This window comes from Leptidea sinapis, chromosome 5 (assembly GCF_905404315.1).
Source record: "Leptidea sinapis chromosome 5, ilLepSina1.1, whole genome shotgun sequence".
In the NCBI taxonomy this organism is placed as follows: Eukaryota; Metazoa; Arthropoda; class Insecta; order Lepidoptera; family Pieridae; genus Leptidea; species Leptidea sinapis.
Genome location: NC_066269.1, coordinates 10,748,663 through 10,770,695, shown reverse-complemented (window position 1 = coordinate 10,770,695; position 22,033 = coordinate 10,748,663). Strand labels below are relative to the sequence as shown.

Genomic DNA, 22,033 nt, shown 5'->3' with positions numbered 1-22,033 from the left:
GTGAGGGTGGGTTTCGCAATCGTAGGGTTCTGTACCAAGATGTACAAAATGTAAGCGGCATTAGTAATATAACAGAAAAGAAATAACTTTATTAGCCACCAAAAGCCTTACATTGACAATATTAATTAGAATCGGATATTGAAGTCGTTTAAACTCAAACAGCATAGGTTATATACGGATAGGATCATCGGGATCCTGGGAATGAGAATTTCCACACCGTCGAATGTTCTTTTGAGTATCGTCGCGTAAATCACATGGTTCATCAATTTATGTACCACCAAATGGGTTCCATTGCACAGTTTTGGTTAGTTTATGTTTCGAAGCATTATTCGAACCTTTAGTCGTAAGTTGTGCGGTGGTAAGCCAGGCAAATCCAAGGTGTTTAAGAATTCAATTGAATAGTTGGTGGCATCATGTTCATTTGTAACACAGTCAATAGATTTTAATACTTATATTATATATTTGTTCCAGGGCTGGTTAAACTCGGGGTGCACTGTGTTACTGGAAAGAAAGTTGCCATCAAAATCATTAATAGAGAAAAACTGAGCGAATCTGTCCTTATGAAAGTAAGTTTGGAGTTATTACGTAGTTATAAGTTTGAATTGGGTTAAATTAAAGAAAAGCTTAATAGAACAGTTCCATAATATATCCGTTACATTACCTAAAGTTAGTTTTGATCGTTTTTTATTATTGTATCTTAGATATTATACTTATACACTCCTGCTAATCATGCTGTGTACACACCCCCGTAGAGTTGCAGCCTATATTGAATTTAGCTGATAGTTTTTTTGTATTTCTTCATGTAGGTATAGTTTTTTGTAATTTTGTGGTGTGTACCAATTAAAATTGATAAAATAAAATAAGTTTGTGGAGATGTAAGATTTCTCTGCATCATCTTCCACGCATCATGAAGAGTGATCGCAGGAATTGTTCGGGCTAATTAACACCACCATACATTACGTATTATTTAGTATTCCTTTTAGACCTCCAACAAACAACGAACGAAACTCGTTAAAACATCTCCCTTGTCTTTCGTCCGTTTGTTTTGTTTGGTAGTCGTTCATTATAATACTATGTGAAGGCTTAGGCTTACAAGTACTCGTAGTACAGCTAAGCCGCATAGTCTCACAAAATCACACGAATGGCTCGCGGGAAAAAACTTTTTTTTTTATGGAATAGGAGGACAAACTTGCGTACGGGTCACCTGTTGTTAAGTGATCACCGCCGCCCACAATCTCTTGCAACACCAGAGGAATCACAGGAGCGTTGCCGGCCTTTAAGGAAGGTGTACGCGCTTTTTTTGAAGATACCCATGTCGTATCGTCCCGGAAACACCGCACAAGGAAGCTCATTCCACAGCTTTGTAGTACGTGGAAGAAAGCTCCTTGAAAACCGCACTGTGGAGGACCACCACACATCCAGATGGTGAGGATGATATCCTAACTTGTGGCGTGTCGTGCGAAGGTGGAATTCGGCGGCAGGAATCAGGTTAAACAGCTCTTCGGAACACTCCCCGTGATAAATGCGGTAGAAGACACACAATGAAGCGACGTCTCTACGCAACGCCAAGTGATCCAGCCGTTCACAGAGCACTGGGACCCCGACAATTTGAGCTGCTCTGCGTTGCACGCGGTCAAATGGATCGAACTGATACTGGGGTGCGCCAGACCAGAGATGACAGCAATACTCCATGTGTGGCCGGACCTGCGCTTTGTAGAGCGCTAGTATGTGGGCCGGCTCGAAGTATTGCTGTGCTCTATTAATGACACCCAGTTTCTTTGAAGCCAATTTGGCTTTGCCTTCCAGATGACCACGAAATTGGCAATCGCTCGAGATTTCGAGACCCAGTATTCCGATACTAGGCGAGGCTTTGAGGGAAGTGTTGTCGAAGAGCGGTGATACGACAAATGGGATTTTTTTAGTGGTTAACGCGCAAACTTGAGTCTTCTGGGGGTTGAATTGGACAAGGTTCAATTTTCCCCATTCTGCGACCTTCTCAAGAGAGGACTCGATAGAAGACACAAGTTTCTCCCGGCACTGGTCGACGATTTCCCGAGAGAGACCTGCATGGCCCGTGTATACGGCATCACCAGTGCTGTCATCCGCATAGCAATGAATGTTGGAGGTGTCCAACATATCATTGATATGCAGAAGAAACAGCGTGGGAGACAGCACACAGCCTTGGGGCACTCCAGCATTCACGGGCTTCGGGTTCGAGCAATATCCGTCGACAACGACCTGTATGCTGCGCCCAGTGAGGAAGCTGGAGGTCCACTTGCGCAAGCACTCGGGAAGCCCAAATGATGGAAGTTTGGAGAGGAGCGCCTTGTGCCATACACGATCAAAGGCCTTCGCTATATCCAGGCTAACCGCCAAGCCTTCCCCCTTGCTTTCAATAGCCGCAGCCCATCTATGTGTTAGGTATACCAGAAGATTACCTGCCGACCGACCATGGCGAAACCCGTATTGTCGGTCGTTGATCAACTGGTGACCCTCTAGGTATACCAAGAGCTGACGGCTTATTATGCTCTCCATGATTTTGAAGAGCAGGTAATAGCAATAGGCCTGTAGTTTGCCGGATCCGAACTGTCTCCTTTTTTTTGGATCGGATGGACAAGAGCTGACTTCCATGAGTCAGGAACTACGCCTTTAGAATAAGAGTGCCGGAATAAACGCGTTAGCACTGGCGTCAACTCAGGGGCACACGTTCTAAGCACGATTGGAGAAATGACATCCGGCCCGCTCGACTTCCTGACGTCCAACGAAAACAGAGCTCGCCTAACAGTTTTCTGTTTGAACTGTACTTCAGGCATAGAGCTCTGACACCGCGGGATGGTCGGCGGTGTTTTTCCGTTGTCGTCAAGAGTCGAGTTGGAGGCGAAAAGAGTGCACAAGAGATCGTCTTTCTCTTTTGCCGTATGGGCCAGGGTGTCATTCCTCATGTGCAACGGCGGCATGGACGGCTGGCTGATGTTACCAAGAGCAGCTTTCGACAACGACCAGAACTTGCGTGTTCCGGTCGGGTAACTGGAAAGCTGCTCGCCGATTTTGACGACGTATTTTGATTTTGCACGGGCGATTTGCCGCTTAAAAAATCTGGAGGCACGGTTGTATTTCCTCTTAAGAACTATGCAGTTCGGATCCTTTGTGCCCAGCGCCGCAACCCAAGCTCGATACGCCTGTTTTTTGCAGTCAGATGCTGCTTTTACTGACGCATCGAACCAGGGCTGTGATCTGCCACCGATGGGTACTACAGAGTTTGGTATAAAAATATCCATACCCTGTAGCATCACATCGGCTACTGCAACGGCGCAGGCACTAGGATCATCCGAAGGGAAACAAACCTTGCACCAAGGGTAGGATGCAAAAAAAGAACGCATCCTATCCCAATCTGCTGACTTGTAGTGCCATACGCGGCGGGTCGCTGGTGGTCTGCGACGCTGGCGACGGATAGGCACTACACTCTTGACCTGGCAATGGTCGGACGTTCCGAGAGGGGCGTCGACAAAGACCTGGTAACCATCGGGATATGTAGTCAGCAGAAGATCCAATAAGGACGGCATGTGGGTATCCACATCTGGGAGCCGCGTTGGCGACTCAACCAATTGGGACAGACCATACGCCAATGCAAAATTATGCGCAGATCGCCCTGCGTAGTCTGTGGTACGTGATCCCGTGATTGTGCCCGTTGAAATCACCCAAGACTACGATTTCAGCGGAGGGGATCTGTGCAAGCACGTCGTCAATGGCCGCTTGAACGCAGCCCATGAGATGATCGGTTTCTGCGTTACCACTATGGGACCTGTAGACACACGCATAGATGCGGACGCGGCCCTCTAAATCTACGCGGAGCCAGAGAGTGGACAGGTCCCTACCCTCAAAATTGCCGAGACGGCGACAGCAGATATCCACCCTAACGTACACATATACCCCGGCATGAGGCAAAAAATTGTGCTCAATTTTGTACCCGGGGTACGTTAAATATGACGTATCGCTAGGTCGAGATATCTGCGTCTCCGTAAGGAAACACAAGGCCGGCTGCGCCGTCTCAAGGTGGTGGTGGACGGCGTTTAAGTTGGAGTGAATTCCCCTGATGTTACAAAAGTCCACATTAAGCGTGGAGCGGGGTGCCGTGGTGCTACTGCCTCGTTTGTCCTCGTTCATGCGCTGTACTGTGCCCTCCCCAGAATACGAGGGGCAGCCCGAGCGCGAATGCTCGGGGAGGGATTCTCCGGCTCTACAGGAGCCGGTACCCTCCTGGGGTAATTTATGTTTATATACCGCTCTCATATTTTTTTTGTTGGGGGGAAGGGGAGGGGGCGGGGGATTGGCCTCCGGTCCTCGACACTAACCTAGGCGAAACATAACGGCACTAGGCCGCTACTTCACGCCGGTATTCTGTGCGAGTGTGGTAATTAACCGGGACGAGTCTGGCCCGATTGTGCTGACGTCAAAAGACGGCAGCGTGACTCTCCCACTTCTAAAAAAAACTGTGCCAAAATCGGTACTTGTACCATAAAACTTCGTTTGTGGTAACACTTTAACTGTGAGGGTTGTTTCAGCCAGTATTCTGCAGATTCCCGGTATCCATACAATTTACAAAATGTCATCGAAGCAGTTTACTAATATCCATTAAAAAGTTACAAAAAAATCTTCGATTGTGGGGCTGGTTAGGATGGATACAATTTTTGTGAAATTTGTGGCGATGCCTTCTTTTTCTGTTTCATTGTGTCAGAGTAATAATACTCCGCAACGATGTTCTTTAAATCCATCTTCTGTATGACTAAATCGCAGACACTTTCGCGGTTTTTGATTGTAGTGCGTTTGTCTCGAACAGTTTTGCGGTGTATCGGTTTACCACACGCTGAAATTTACTGAGGAGTTGCTTTAGACTTAATTGACCTTAGATAATTTATAAGTCTAGATAGTTGCCGCATGACAACAGGCCATGTTTATTACATAAGTATGAATGTCAGCTTCGTCCTACACTGGGTCACTTAGTTTTTGTGTGTGTGCGCGTTGTTAAAAATAGAGGGTAGCGATTGGCCACAATTTTTTAATTGTTAAACATTGTATCACGATGTGTCTTGATGAAACTAACTTAATTAGTAGGGTGAGTCCGAACTCCGAAAATAATTTATTTCACTTGTTGTTTCTCAATATTCGAATCGCATAATCGCCTTGTTCACCGTAGTATTTTTTGAATGTAGTTTAATTATAATAATAATAAATAAAATATTTTATATGCAACTTCTATTGTTATTAAAAATTGGAAACCCAAGCGCTGGCAGCTATTTCGGTCAACGGATCAGCCTTACTATCCAACGCGGTAATGCTGCCAGTAGACTTGGTACGCTTCCACGTAATGATAGTTTTAATATTATGTAGTCATAGTATTGTAAATATAGTTATAAGATTTGTTTTGTTTGAATAAATAATTTAATTTGGAAGTTATAAACAATTATACTATACAGTATAATATATGTAACTCCTACTATTAAAAATGTACCTAATAATATGCTTTGAAATAAATTAGAAGTTGCAAGGGTAGCGTAATTGACTGTATAGTATTTAGTTTTCCAAAGATCCTTGGAAACGAACTAAATAGTACTGACGCATGTAAAATAAGAAGCATATTTATATGAGAGAAATAAAAAAAAAAACATTATTGTTTCTTGGCAGTATACCAGCCTTAGGAATCTTTAGTACTTTATCTTCCAACTCTTTTAGTAGTAGTGGTTATTCCATCAATGGCTACGATCCATAAAGATAACTCGGAGGACAATACTGACGACAAGGAAGATGGGAAGATCTAAGAAGTATAGTAGAGTGGAAGAGATTAGGAGAGAGAGGCCTTTGTCAATGGATAATCATAGAGTTGTAAATATTTAGATACTTGTTCTTACCTTTTAATGTCTAAATAAAGGATTATACTTTAATTATTTTTAATTTCAGGTAGAGCGTGAGATAGCCATAATGAAACTAATCGAACACCCTCACGTTCTTGGCCTCTCCGATGTATATGAAAATAAGAAATATTTGTGAGTATTTATTGTTTTCAACAAGTTTAAGATTATATTTTGAAAACATATTGTACAGCATTTATGCACCAAGCAAGGAAAATAGTAAAAAATTGTACCGTTTCGTATTGAGACGCTTATCCCGTTGGGCCCAGAGGCGCGAAGAATGTCTAAAGTACTATCTACGCGTCTCAATAGGGCTACTGGAAACCCAAGCGCTGGCAGCTATTTCGGTCAACGGATCACCTAGCTATCCAACGCGGAAATGCTGCCAGTATTCTTGGTAAACTTCCCCGTAATGATAGTTTTAATTTAATGTAACCATAGGTAGTATTGTAAATATAGATATAACATATGTTTTGTTTGAATGAAAATAATAAAAAAATGCTATTGGTGAATCAAAAATTTGAAAAAATACAGGAAGAGTGATGGTAAATGATCACGATATAATAGATAAGATTTGTTAGTCTACATGCAGAATGCACCTAAAGCCTAACGTTATTTGACAACTTAAAACTGCAACAAATTCGACACGTATTTCGTCTATTCACGAGGGATCCTCTGGAGCGCGCCTGCCCTCAGGCTATTAAATAATAAATGTTATTGTATGATTTTTCATTGCAACCATATTTTTATAAAAAATGAAGCCCGCTGATTTTCACGCGCCCGTTCTTCTCAGGTCTGAGGCATACTTTTTCCAAAGGGTGGTTGTGACTTTCATTGAGTGAAATTATACTAGTTCCACAAAATAACGCTGATTCAATAATATTTCTTACGTCATCGGATGGTTGGCTTAATATCAGCTGAGCAACGTTGGTAGCATAATCTACAGACCTTATTTAAATTCAAATATTTTTAATCAAAGTAGAATTGTAAAATATCACTTTTGAACATCAACATCTACCACCCATTCGAAAATGTATGCCTTTTTAATAGAGTTTCGTTAAAGTGAAATTTATTAAATATAAACTATAGGTACCACATAAACATTTTTTAAATAATTCTTTTGAAGTCCGTAACTCATTTGTTATTATACCTATATTTTCTGGAATCATTTTGTAAAAGCATTTATGTAAATTTCCAACAAAACTTACTAACTTAATTTAACCAAGCAGTAGACATAACAAGGTTTTATTTCTACTGCTATATATAGGTACTATTTATATTTGATCGTGGTGTTATCATTATGGTTACATTATGTATATTGCATTACCAAGGCCATTTCCTTTTATCAACTTTACGTTCCCGCGCACTTTTTTGTCAACCTTTGTATAGAGTGTTCGAATCTATCTGTTTAAAACTATACCTACATTATTCGACTTCATTCTATTATATATTCAAAGAGAAATAAGTAACACTTCCTGAAACCAGAAATCGAATGAGGCATGTGGATTTCTTCATGAGTCCGATTGCTTTACTCGGTACGCAAGGGGCAACCCCTCTACCCCGCTATCCTTACGTTGATACTGCTTAAATAATAATTATTCTTGCATAGTCTGTAATATATATTATAATATCAATATCGTTTTAACTCCTAATGTGTATATTACAGATATTTAGTATTAGAGCATGTAAGTGGAGGGGAGTTGTTCGATTATTTAGTTAAGAAAGGCAGACTGACCCCGAAGGAAGCAAGAAGATTCTTCCGGCAGATCATCTCTGCATTGGATTTCTGTCATAGCCATTCAATATGGTAAGTATTTATATAGCATAGATATTTCACTACTTTAACGATATATTTTAAATGATTCCTTATCACACGGAGACGATGCAGATAGTAAAATATAAAAGGAAGGATCCAGTGAACCTCTATTTTGCAAAGATTACTGTCGAACACCAGGGCATATCTCCCAAACCCCGACGAGGATACAAACTTTACCAAAGACAAAAAATTCCTCCCAAAAGTCACCTCAGGTCGACCGTCGAGGAAAAACAACACAACAAGATCGAAAGCAAGGGATTTATTTATTTATAAGGTTTGCCAACAGGTTTACATCTTAGTTACGACCAGAATTCACATTCATATTATAAATAAAGATGCAGACCCAATTACAGGCAAACACAGCTTGCGTTACAATAGTTAAATTAATTAAATAATAATAAATATTAATAATATAAATAATAATTCTTATAAATTGATAAGGATTAAATATTAATAAAATTATAAGAAGAAGGAAGACTAATAATTATTACGAAAATTTTGAATACAAATTACTTTTAAATTTAGCTAAAGAATCAGAAAGAATATCTATACTATTAGCGTGACAGAGAGTGTTGTTGTGTCCGCGACACATCCTGGCCTGAAAGCCGTTTTGACCCAAATTGATCCTGGTAATCTTTACATAAAAGGGTCAATAATTACTTAACTTATAATTAGGTCTGGGGATAACCAAGGATATCAGTGCAAGCAAGCAAGGGCAATCCATGAGGCCTCTTAGAATTTTAAACAACAAGATTTGATCCGACACATAACGGCACTCCTCAAGAGATGAAAAAGTATTGTAATCTCTCCGGATATTATTTAAGAGTTTCGGAGACAATTTCTTTCCATGGACAGTAAGAAAAAACATGAAGCATTTTTGAACTTTTTCGATTCTGTTAGTATGATATTATAGTGAAGATTCCATATGCTGCAATAATATCCAAATAGATCGAGTTTCAGAAATGTATAATTTTTATAAATTTTCGAATTTCTCCATAAAATCCCAGCAACCTATTCATTATAATATCATCTATGTGGTAAAAAAATATTACCTTACGATAAAAAAATACACCAAGATCTTTTATCTAGTCCACTTCCTCGAGGTCAGAGATGTCTTGCAGGTTTTTGCAAGTGTATCACCGGCTCTGTGCAGTATATAAGCTTATTTATTCGTCCTAATTACAATGACCCACTACTACTACAATATTCTAGACTATTTTTTCTGTGTGTCCAAAACATGTTGGATGCCTCCTAAACCGTATTAAAAGGTAGAAAATAACTTTTAATTATGGAGACTTCGTTGCATACTGATATTAAGTTTTAAAAGTTTTAAAGTCCGCAAAAACTAATTTAAAGTTCAAGAATGTTACGCAAGTGTTCACTAATTCAAAACAGCCTTGCCGACCTTACAAAGCGTCGAATAAACATTGGTACGTATTGGGCGCTGAATTGAATCGATGGATCCATAGTGAGAGTCAACGGTTAACCTATTGCACTACTAGACACTTTACGACGGGTTCATCCAAGACTTAGTTTTACTTCCTTAGGGGGAAGGTTATGTTGTAATAAATTTACGCAGGTAATTAATGAACAGCCTCTTATTTAAAGATTATTACTTATTTCTCTTAAATAACATAAATTACTGATACCCACAGCCATCGGGACCTGAAACCAGAGAATCTTCTTCTAGACGAACGGAACAACATCAAAATAGCAGACTTCGGTATGGCATCCCTACAACCCGCCGGGTCGTTGCTGGAAACTTCATGTGGAAGTCCGCATTACGCCTGCCCCGAAGTTATTAGGGTAAGTGCTTTATTATACTTTATACTGTACCGACGCGTCTCCGGCCATGTTTGGAGTATTTTTCTCTCTATTCTGGCAAGTTCTGGTATGCAGTAGGTACTAAGTACCACTAGATAGCTTGGCTTTGTTTTTTTATGAAAGTAAGGGACGGGACGAGCAGGACGATCAGCTGATGGTAATTGATACGCCCTGCTCTGGATTCTTGAAAAACCCGTCACCTTGAGACATAAGATCTTAAGTCCCAAATCTTCAATTTGCCCAGTAATTACACTAGCTGCGGCCCCCCGCAAATTGGCTAGAAAATTTGCTAGGGGGCTGAAGGGGGCTTCAGACCGAAACACAGTAGTGTTTACACATTACTGCTTTACGGCAGAAATAGGCGCTTTTGCGGTACTTACCCATAATCTAGCCGGCATTATGTGCAAAGGCTCCTTTGGTAAATACCGTATTGGTACATACCGCTAAGTAGAAGTACCTACCTACAGCTTGCGAAAATTGTCAATTGTTAGCCAGTATGGGACTGAGGGTCAATGCGAGCAGCACGTACGACGCGATCATGCGACGCCCCGCCAACGACCGAACGTGTCGTATTTTACTTTTTATTTTGTAAACCCTTCCTTTATTTATTTATTAAGTTTTGTTTTCTCCATAATTACAAAATTTTATTATATTAATTATTATTTATTTATTTATTTATTTATTACACTTTTTTGACACCACATTAACAAAATATAACTTAATTACTAACATACATAATTACATGATATGGTGCAAATGGCGGCCTTATCACTATATAGTGATCTCTTCCAGGCAACCATTTGTAATACAATAAAAGAGAACGGCAGTACATTAAAACGGTAAGAAGTGTCAAAAATATAGACACGCATAATATATACTATACTAAAATATACATACAGATAGATTCTATCAAATAGAGGACAGATAATGTTTTTTTAGTTGATTTTTAAAGGATGCTAATGATTGTGCTTGTCGGATAGTAAGCGGCAGTTGATTCCAAAGAGTGATGGCATTAATGGTGAAAGAAGAGTGATAGCTATCAGATTTATGGAAAGGAACATTTAGTATTTGTTTCGCAGCAGAGCGCAACGAAAGCTCATGCTGAGACCCTAGTAGCACAAATCTGTCTTTAAGGTAAAGAGGAGTGTTTTGGTGAAAAATTATGGAGTAAAGAAGGTGTAGAATGTGGGAATTGCGACGTAGACGTATAGGAAGCCAGTTGAGTTTTTTTCGGTAGGAGGAGACATGATCGTATTTACGTAGGTTAAAAATGAAGCGAATACATAAATTTTGTAGGCGTTCGAGTTTATCCAGCTGAGCCTCGGTAAGGTCGGGATAGCAAATGTCTGCATAATCAAGAATGGAGAGCAGGCAAGTCTGCGCAAGACATATTTTACTAGGTACTGGGAGAAGATTACGTAACCGGCGCAGGGATCCATGTGCGGAGAAAACTTTTTTACTTAATTCATTCAGTTGCGTCTGCCAAGAAAAATTTGAATCTATATGTAAGCCTAGATTTTTGACATTACTACTAAAAGGGATTAAAACATCATTGATACGAGGTCTAGGCAGTACATCCCAGTCAATTTTAGAGATCAGATGTTGCCTGCCTATGATAATTGCCTGCGTTTTTCCTGGATTTATCACTACACCATAATTTTTACACCACTCGCATATGGTAGCGAGATCCTTATTAAGACTATGAACTGTAGATTGTAAATCAGATAACGTGGAGTGCCTATAAATTTGAACATCATCAGCATATAAGTGGAAAGAAGAATTTAGATTGCTAGTGATAGAGTTTATAAATATTGAAAAAAGCAAGGGAGAAAGGACACCTCCCTGTGGAACACCGGCAGAAACCTGAACCCAGGATGATTGTATATCCGCAACTTTAATACGCTGTCGTCGCCCTATCAAATAGCTATGGAACCAACTCTCGGCATCTGCTGATAAATTTAAAGAAGATAATGATTTCACTAAGATGTCGAAATCGACAGAACCAAATGCGTTACTAAAATCAAGTAAGGTTAAGATAGTAAGCTGTTGGTTATCCATAGCGAGACGAATATCGTCCGCAACTTTGACCAAAGCGGTCTCTGTGCTGTGTCCAGGACGAAAACCTGACTGCACGGGGCTTAGAAGACAGTATTTATTAAGGAAATAACTAAGTTGTTTATAAACTAACCGTTCCAGTAATTTAGAAAGGAAAGGGAGTATAGATATTGGGCGATAGTCGCGAAAAGTCAGAGGGTTTGAAATTTTTGGTAAAGGAATTAAGTGAGCTTCTTTCCATGTATATATATATATATATAAATCTTTCCAATATTTGATTATGTTGTTTCATTATTTGGCCCCCTTATGTGAAAGTCCTCCATATCTTCCCATTTTTCCTATCTAGAATCATTCAATTTCTTCTATATTGTCTATTGTTTTTCTCTTTTTACCCTCTTACACTTCCTTTCCCGTCTTTTGTCATTATTCAATATGTCCTGCCAATTTCCATTTTAGCTTTACGGCTGGTTGCATAGCATCTATTAACGATGGATTATGTCATCAATATTAAATTGTAACATTAACAGGTGCTTTGTGGACGGATGTGATAATAACTAACAGTTATCTTTTTTTATGTGCCTAACTAAGTGATTGTGGAACTTAATTTACTTCATTACTTAGGTATCTCATACCGTGTATTATATCTCATTCGTGTATTATATACACATTAGAGTCATATTAGCAAAAGTGTGGCACTTTTTATAAAGCAATTTATTGTCGAACTATAATGAAGGTTAGGTAGCCAAGCTATAATAATACACACGTATGCACACATTATAACACACATATTTATAAGATTCTGGAGAGCAACCATCAAACTACAGGATAAGGAATGTAGGCCGATATCCATAGATGGGTCTAAAAAATTTCACCCTATTTCTAACATATTTTCAACAAAATTTAGTCGGCACCAAAATGTACCAAGATCAGAGTTAGATTCTGCTTGTTTTTTTATACAGTTTTATTAGACACCTAAAGATATTAGAACTACAGTTAATTCTATTAAACGCGGTAAGTCACCTGGGCATGATGACCTTAGTGTCGAACACATAGAACCTATGGGGTACAGAAAGAGTATACCATCATTTTTGTTGGACAACCACAATTACCGTTTTATTATAATAGGAACACTTATTATCAAAATATATCAATGTAGGTACCACGTAATTAACGTACATTTCCGTAGTGTTTTTTATATTTAATCGAAATCTTAAATAAGCGTGATTGATATTTTAATCAATTCTGCTTGGGCCTTCTCGCATTTCAAGAACTTATCGATGGAACATCTTAGCCGAGTTGTAGGTAGTCATAAAGCTTATGTTTGTTCCTAGTGTTAACATTATAGTTTTTTTTATGAAAATAAGGGACAAGACGAGCAGGACGTTCAGCTGATGGTAATTGATGGGCAGGGGGCCCATTACACTGCCGTGCCACTCAGGATTCTTGAAAGACCCAAAAATTCTGGTACTACAATTGGGCACGTCACCTTAAAACGTAAGATGTTAAGTCTCAATTGCCCATTAATTTCACTAGCTATGGTGGTGGCCTTCAGACCGAAACACAGAAATGTTTACAAATTACTGCTTCACATCTGAAATAGGCACCGTTGTAGTACCCATAATCTAGCCGGCATCCTGTGCAAAGTAGCTTCCCACTGGTAAAATACTTTGCATGTGCTATACATTAAAATGAAATACAAATTTTCAGCACACTTGCTCGTGAAGTGAGCATATTACATCGTTATTAGATCCAGTCTCACTTGCCTAGTAGTTTCACTAATAGCTACGGCGCATAGTTATGACAGTTTCTAGCAAATTCACTTATGTGACTATGTACATACATATAACATTATCAAGAATATATTGAGAATAACAATTAAAATGTTTATTTCTTTAAATTTTGCTCTCAATGATTCTTTAGGACTTAGGTTATAAATTTATTATATTAATTTTATATCTATAATTTAACTATTTACTTTTTAATTGTAATTATGACATACTTATGTAAATTTTTTATCTGTAATTTATTATAAGTGAAGTGAAGTGTAATTTAATATGAGTGAAATGCCTGTAAAAAAAAATTGCGCGAATAGCCGTCTTCCACAATACAAGTAATAGAACATCAGCACACTATACTCTGTGAGAGAAGCATAAGTTAGCGGCCTCCATGAAATTTATACCTATCTCTGGGCGAAACGCTAGGGGTGATATACCTACATATAAATAGTAAAATATGTGTTTAAATTTTTATTGTATGTACTTATGTTGTTTGAGGCTTAGGAATGAAACGTTAAGAAACGAAAGGTTTTTATTGTAATATGCTTAAGGCATTCCTAATCTTTGGGATACGTGCATAAAATGCCTATTTTATAGGTTAGTATCCATTATATGATAGTTTTTTCTAGTGCAGGGAATTGACCCAATGTGGCCCATGTGGGCTACAATGGATCAAATGGGGCACCTGAATCACAAGTATTTAAAATTCAATAAAACTTGTTTTTATTAAATGAATCTCTTTATTAGTTTAAAAAAGATATAATAATTAGTCATAGCTTCTGTTTTTAATCAGTCTATAAAGTTTCTAAATCACAAAATAGTATTAAAGATCAATCAATCTAGAAAGTAACTAAAGATAGGTTTTATAACATAAAAAATACAGATATTTCAAAATTTAAATCTAGGCCACAGTAAAACAAAAATGAACAAATAAGGCATCCAAAAATAAATCAATTATGTGATCAATTTTTAATCTTATGGCTAATCTATCTCAGACTTTGAACATATTTAGAACAGGAAAGAAAACTAAAACTTAACATAAATCTATGTTTGTAAAATCAACGTCGAAATAATAGTCCTTAAGTCCTTTTTATGCTCCCAATAGATCCAGGTTTAGGCAATATCAATTTAATATCGAGCAATGTGACCGTGGCAAGATCTGGAACAACAGGCAGGTGAAATTTGTTTGAGTTTTTGACTGATTCCTAAGAAAACTGACCTCAGTCTCTCCACCCTTTTCTCCTATTACTTTTGCAATGTAATAAATATTTTTACTCTTCACTTTAAATAATACTAATACGAAGTCCCCTTCTTTTGGCAATTTATCAGGATTAATGACTTGAAACTCAGCTTCCTATTCAAACACAGGTTCTTCTTCCGAATAGATGCTCATTACTTCACTGGAGCTATTATTTAAGACTTTTCTTTTCGTAACAGCTTAGTCTTAGCTAGTCTTTTTTCGCTTATGTATATCTTCTGCTCTTTTTTAGATTTGGTCTTTTTCGGGTGTAGCAATCATGGTTTTACCTTTTCGTCTTGCTGCTCTACTACCTTTTCTAGGATCAGCTTTTCGTAAGCCACGAAATTCTAAAGGACTAATGAATATCCTAGTTTGCGCATTTGATTCTATAAATGTACTAGAAGTTGGCGTTGGGCCATTAAATGCAGTGCAAGGTGGTTCTACAGGTTTGACTGGTGTACAAGCTGGTTCAGTTAATAGTTGATGAAAGAAAATATTTTCTGAAGGAGATATCAATGGCACTAGTTCGACATCATTTAAGGTTTCAATATCTTTCGAAGCTGATTTGGCAAATTCTGCAGATGATGTATTTTGAGGGTCGGCTAAAAACGATTTTTCGTCATGAACAATTGCCGATGATAGTTCTAAAGGCAGAATTGTTGGTGAAGGAGTTCTTGTTCTGTTCTCGTCATTGTCGTCTCTGGAAATAACTTCATGTTGTCTGTCGTCTGGGTTTTGATAGTGTGGCCTGTCGGTAACTTCAGTGGGTGCGAAATCCTTGTCAGTAAAAATATCTCTGTTGAAAGGGAAAATCCCTGTTTCGCGAAAGGCATTGCATATGTTAGCCGGCGTCATTGCTTTCAAATGGGCATCTCTAACACACCCAGCAACTTCATAAATTCCATCCAGTTGTAACAGCCTTATTGTAGGCAGTTTTTCATGGCCTAAAAACACCAACGTCTAGAGGTTGAATTTTACCGGTTGAATGCGGTGGGACAGTAATAATTGTCACCCCATTTTCTTTGGCTAAATTTAGTGCCTCAATACAAATGTGCGACTCATGATTGTCCAGTATTAGAAGGCTAGGATTCATTTTACTTGAATTTGTATGAGTTATAAAATGATGTAATGTCTTTGCAAATAATTCTCCATTTATTTAGCCAAATTGTGTTGCGAGTCCTAAAGTCATTTATCATGTGTTGCTTAAAATGGATCCTTGGAAAGATCATTACGGGTGGCAGAGTATTACCCAGTGCGCTCACTATGTAACATGTAGTTACTAGTGTTCCGCGCTCTGTACTGGTAACTTTGGAAACCTGTTTTTGGCCTTTGGGGCGAGTACTTTGGCTGATTTTTTAGCTGTCATGGTGTTGGTTTCGTCTAAATTGAAAACCCTGGTTCCGTTTCCAAACACAATTTCTCTCGACATAACGTTTTCTAAATTGTCAAAAAACATTTTTACGTTATGGCGGTTGAAAGACGTGGCACGACTCAAACTGCAACCTTCAGGTGTTCTTAGGCTTAGATCAGGATGTTATTCCTAAAGCCATAAAACCTACCAGTTTGGTTTCATGGCATTTTTTTGGTACCTAGATAACATTTAGCAACGCCATCTCGTATGCAAGCTTACGTATACGTGGCATTTTAACTTGTAAAAAAAGTACTTTGAAGATCGAAGCTCTTTGGGGTACAATGGATCGTGATCCAACGAAACCCATAATAACATGATTCACCCAAGTACCAAAAACACAAATAATATTTTTTACATTAAATAATTTGCTTTTTTCCTGAACCTCAGTACGGTTCTATACGATTGAGTACATATCTATATATAAAGAAAAAATGCATTTAATAAAAAAAATCCAAGTAACTTTGCAGTAAGACAATTTTAAGTAGCACGTAAAAATTTTTTTTGCGTACTTACCTAGTGATTGATGCGCTATCGCGCGTCCTCCCGCTATGATGGAAAGATTACGACTAGTTGGGCCGCGCGGGGTATGGAAGTGGAACAGCGTTATTGAAACCATCGCGTGTATGTGTAGGTGCTATAGATACAGAACTAAAATGATTCACTGTTCCCCGTGATCCACTGATACCCATGTTCCCCTATATATAAAGGTATTTCAAGTATTGATCTTGAGCTGCACTTGTTGTGAGCAGAGCGTATTAATTACCATCATATGACGATGATGATCGACTTGCTCGTCTGGACGCCAGTTATATTAATAATAAAACAATTTTCATTTAAAGAAAAATATATTAATGAATACCTACAGCTAGATACCAGAAAAAACTCAAAAACACCATAGTTGTAAAGTTAAAGGCAACCATATTATAAATACACTAATTAAGTACAAATATTATTATTCACACCTATAATATTATACAAAATAAATAGAAAAATAGTAAACTACAAAATATTCTACAGCTAATTGGTTGGAGACAAAATTCGTTTCTTGTCTTAGCTCGGCTAAGTCATATATCAGCACTCCGGATAGAATCTCCCTGCATTGTGTCAAGTAGATATGTCTTAGGGATTTAATAACAGATACCAAGTATGTATATATATATATAAGATACTAAAAAAATCAAATATAAAATAGTTAAATTCTTAAGACATAGAAACATTAAATTTCTAAGCCAAGTTGAAACAAAAACTAGTTTTAAATTTGTATCACAGAAAATCTATTTGTACTATACAAAATGTACTTCAAAGGAACTATTACAAAATTTGAGCAATAACAAAAATTAAGGTGATCTTAATTGCTAGTATTAAATGGAAACAGTTATGCCAAAATAAACAAACAAATAATTTGTTATTAACCGCAACTTAAAAAGAGTACATGTGTTACCTAAATATTTATTTGGAATACATTCGGTTATAATGTTGACAACTGTACTCTAAAATAGAGTACTGTACTCTTTTTCAGTTACTCTACTATAATATAATGTATAACATTGAGAGTCAAAATACTCTTCTTACATAATGTGCCAGACATACTTATAAGTAAAGACTTTCTATTTACTAAATTTACTGGCTGATGGTATCCACAACATGGTTGTTTGCAGAACACAGCCGCAAGCAGCTTAATATATAATGTAAAAGTTACTAGCTGTGGACAAATAGTTTTCAAAAATAAATTAAAAGAGAAAAATCTCTTGTTTTTTCTTCTCTCTCTTCTTCTAATAATCTCTTCTTGTTCTATTCAATGATACCAAAATAGAAAAGAAGCCCTATTCAATTCTATATGTGGGTCTAGGTTCTACCTAGGGGCTTTGGATTATGGAGATTTTTTTATATATTAATTGGTGTCAAACGGGGAAAGCACATCAGTAATAGCAGAGATAAAGAGACATGTTACTGGCCTTTGTCATGATAGTATGCTTGAGACATGAATACCCTAACTCGTACCAGTTCAGAAATACAACACATGATTCTAGTTTCTATTGCGGTTGTGGTTTGCTGGACGTCAAAGTGATTCAGGTAGGATTTCTCAAACGGCAGCAAGTTCATAAGATTAGGCAGGAAGGAACACACGCAGAAAAGGTGAAGTGCTGATGTAATTCTAAGATACCTAATAAACCATTAACAATACTCGGGCAATGTTATAACTCTAAGTGCATCCCAATGGACGATACACATCTAGAATAAATGTAAAATACTATTCATAAATACTCATAGTACTGTATATATATATGAAATCAAATAAACAGAAACATAAATTATAAGGAACAATTGAATTAAGAAATATCTCATTATCAATATAAGTACCTCATTCATTTTGGCATAACTGTGTCTAATTTATAACTGCGCCTTAAACCATTTTTAAACACAGAGAAAAATCAATGTTGTTCCTGGATCTTTACTATTCTAATAAAAAAAATATATGAACAAGAAATTAAACAAGTTTAGCTACACTTTTGGCATTCCTGTGTTATTGGTCATATACCATCTCGTAACAAACTTCCTTTTTCTATTTACCATAAAATTATCTGCATGGTATCCTGAACTGCCTGTGTGGCTTTGGAGATTATATTAGTTAAGTTGGCTTAAGAATAATATTTCACAAAATCAAAATTTTAACTGTTTACCATTCACAGAGAAATCAAATTCCAAGCTATGTTATATAGCTACTGGATTTAATTTGCTTTTAACAATTCAAAAGAACAGTTTTAAAATATATAACTAAAGAAATTTAACTTTTGTTCAGCCTGGAGTCAAATCAAATTCACTTTATTTCCAGCAAACAACTTATTTTCATTATTTAAAGCAATTTTCTTTGAAACATATTTCAAGCTCTCTACTTGGTAACAAAATACTGTAAATAGTTCATTTAATCATCATCTACCCTTTGCTTTTTGCTAGTGTTTGATGGTGTTTGTGGTGGTGAGCATCCGGTGTCTCGTCTCTTGCCAGAATGCCTTGCACATGAATGTCTTCCACTAGTTGAATGAGATTCTCGCTCCTTGGTTGGTGAAAACTGCTTCAGCAGCTCAACATCTTTGAAAATCACTTGAGCTCCTCCTCCACATGTGGGCACAATGTCTCCCTTATATGCCATGGTTTCTACTTCACCATCAGTATCCTGCTGCTGTGATAACAAACAATACTTAGATCTCTTGGTGTGTGTTATGTCCTTTACATTTGTCAGTTTATTGACATGCTTGCTATTTCCGAGTGTTGGTTTCATAACAGTACCCATTGGAACCATATTGTTTGGTGCATGTTCTACCCAACCACGACCACGACCATCAGCTGAGAGAGATCTGCGATGACGTGGGTTAGCGATGGCCACACCTCGTCGTGATGTTGGTGTCTCCCTATTGTCCTTTGTGTGTCCAGAACTAAATGGTGTTAATAAATGTGCAGGTAAAGCTCTTGGAGTAGAACCAGGTGTATATTCTTGAACACTTGCTTGAGCACCAAATTCTAGAGTTGATCTAGGCACAGCATCTATATTATCCCCATGCCCATGCACAGCATTTGCAATGTTCCTCAAAATATTCTCCTTTTCTTCAATAGCATTCTTCAACTTCTGCTTTTCTATAATAATCTCCTTTGCCTTCTCATGTTCTGCTGCAATTTTGTGATTATATTTACGTTCAAGTATCTTTTTCTGTTTCTCTTTATCTAGCTTATACTGGCTCAAGAGTAATTCTTTTTCCTGCAATTCCCGTTTGAGCATAGAAGTGTATTCTGTTAATTCTTTGTGTTTTTTCTGGTGGCTAATTGATGTGTTTTCGGTTGACATTAGGCGTTCTTCTAAAGCTTTAATTCTCCTCTCAGCTGAGGATAGCTGTCCTTTCAAAGATGTATTGATACTCCGTACTTCTAGTGACTCTTTTTCCAAATCTAACAATGCAGACCTTAACCTTTCATCCTGTATGGCTTTGCTCCTTTTTATTATTTCAGCTCTATTGATTCTCATTTCTAAATGAGCTATCAATTCTTTGATTACATGAGATGCTTGGGGACTATTTAATTCTATGCTAGGAAAGTCTGGCCCAAGGCTGTAAACAAGACCCAAATCAACCTCTAAGTCTTTAGCTTCTGGTCTAGCTATGTGATCCCGAGCTGTTTTAAATATTTTATTAGCTTTTCTACGGCCAGACATAAGACCAATATTAGATACAACATCATGTATCTGGGGCTTTACAACTTCCACTTCAGCAGCCATTTCAGCAAACCTCATAACTTGAATGGTCTCATCATAATCTTCAGCTTTCGGACTGGCACAAACTATCATTCTTACATGGCCTTCGCCCTCAAAGAAATTTTTAAATAAATGTGTTATCTTTGATTCTCTGTATGGGACAATGTTTTTTGTTCCGTTGATTTGATTTTCTCTCAATAATTCAAGACAAGTACGCAATGTCATTAATGATTTGTTTATGTTGCCTGCCTCCCGTAACCTTTGTCCTGTGTTTTTAGTTCTATTGGTACGTTCACTACCAGCTAAGTCAACAAGACTTAACTGACTAATGGTGAGTAACTCCTTGTTTTGTATCACAGCTTCCCCCATAGCATCAACTGGTGCTTGAACAAGTCGAATTGTAAAAACAGAATGACTTCTACTTGACTCAGCATTTAGAATAGTATGAGCCATTCTCTTTCGTTTTAAACCTAAATAGAAAGCATCAAATGCATCTTCAGCACTTTTGATCTCAATTTCCGTTACACCATGTACATACATATTGCGTGCTGCGTCTTCTCTTATAATCTTGACCGCTAATTGCTTTGTTGGTGGTCCATCTTCAAGTAAATCATAGACAGTATTGTTATATACTTCAACATAAGTCACAAACACAGCATATTGATTATCCTCTTTGATCCCCTCTATTTTAGATGCATCCGTATTAGACATAATAAGGTCGGGATTAGAGTTATTTTTCTTTCCACTTTTGAATTTGTGAAGTTCTTTTTGACGTTCTAACATTGCCTCAGCTTCAGATTGAATGTCAAACATGTTCATTTTGTCTGGTTTAAACACATATTTATGAGCTTGTAGGTCATTAATTGCTTTAAATATAACATTCAAACATCTTGGTAATATACCACAATTATGAGGTTCACCGGTCATTGTGAATGTTTTACCACTTCCAGTTACTCCGTATGTAAATAACAAACCATTCTCTCCTTTCAATAAGCCTTGTACAAGAGGAAATGCTACTTTATCGAATACATCTTGTTGACTTGTTTCTGGAGGGAAGACTTCCTTGAAAGTGTACTTCATTGACTTGGTATTCTCATTTCTATAACTTAACGCTGTTGATGGTGGAGTCATGAGAATTGTTGTTGGAGAAATTATCTTTATGCAGACAACATCGGTATCCCTTTGCATAGGGCGTAATCTACAATATACTTGGACAGGATCCTTTTCTTGATTTAAATTCTGCTTACTTCGAGAAGGCGTTCGGAATTCATATTTCTTAGCGGATCTCATTTTGGAAAACTGTACAAACGTTTACACTTTACAGAATAATTACCTATTGTATATTTTTAAATTCTATTAACTAATAAATCAAAACTAAGCTAAATCCACAACGGTCAACGGTTAAACACCAAACAGCAGTTGGTTTTTTAAGTTTGACGTAACTCAGAGTAACAAATTCATCTATGATCTGTATAATCTATGGTAAGTTGATAAGATTTCTTGCACTAGCTAACAAAATTAAAATAAAAAATAGTGAATTCTATAAATTTCGGTAAAAATTCTCCAATCGAGCGAATGTAAAAATAATATATTGAGTACCTTACTAAAATACTGAACTTGGACATTGGTGCTCATGGGCTCGAAACATTATACAAATATAATCGTGAGCAAAAAATAGACTCAGGACGCATGCTCGCGATTATGTTTATGCCTCTATCCAAAAATCTGAGATCCCTGTATTTCTGTTTTCTGATTTTAACATC

General features: G+C 37.4%; 2 protein-coding genes across 2 annotated transcripts in view; one reads left to right on the top strand and one right to left on the bottom strand.

Moving 5' to 3' along the window:
* Nucleotides 1–22,033, top strand: part of LOC126980177 (serine/threonine-protein kinase BRSK2) — a 69,971-nt gene that overhangs the window by 21,963 nt on the left and 25,975 nt on the right. Inside the window, exons 3-6 of the mRNA XM_050829778.1 lie at nucleotides 472–566; nucleotides 5,956–6,041; nucleotides 7,573–7,713; nucleotides 9,378–9,528. Of these exons, the coding sequence (XP_050685735.1) occupies nucleotides 472–566; nucleotides 5,956–6,041; nucleotides 7,573–7,713; nucleotides 9,378–9,528 (473 nt within the window). The remainder of the gene's footprint in view (nucleotides 1–471; nucleotides 567–5,955; nucleotides 6,042–7,572; nucleotides 7,714–9,377; nucleotides 9,529–22,033) is intronic.
* LOC126980176 (kinesin-like protein KIF23) lies at nucleotides 16,878–21,688 on the bottom strand. The gene has a single exon (XM_050829777.1). The coding sequence runs from the start codon at nucleotides 21,558–21,560 to the stop codon at nucleotides 18,951–18,953; it is 2,610 nt and encodes an 869-aa protein (XP_050685734.1). The 5' UTR covers nucleotides 21,561–21,688; the 3' UTR covers nucleotides 16,878–18,950.

Excerpts from the sequence above, each read along its gene's own strand:
- LOC126980176 (XM_050829777.1), bottom strand. The coding sequence starts at position 21,560 with ATGAGATCCGCTAAGAAATATGAATTCCGAACGCCTTCTCGAAGTAAG.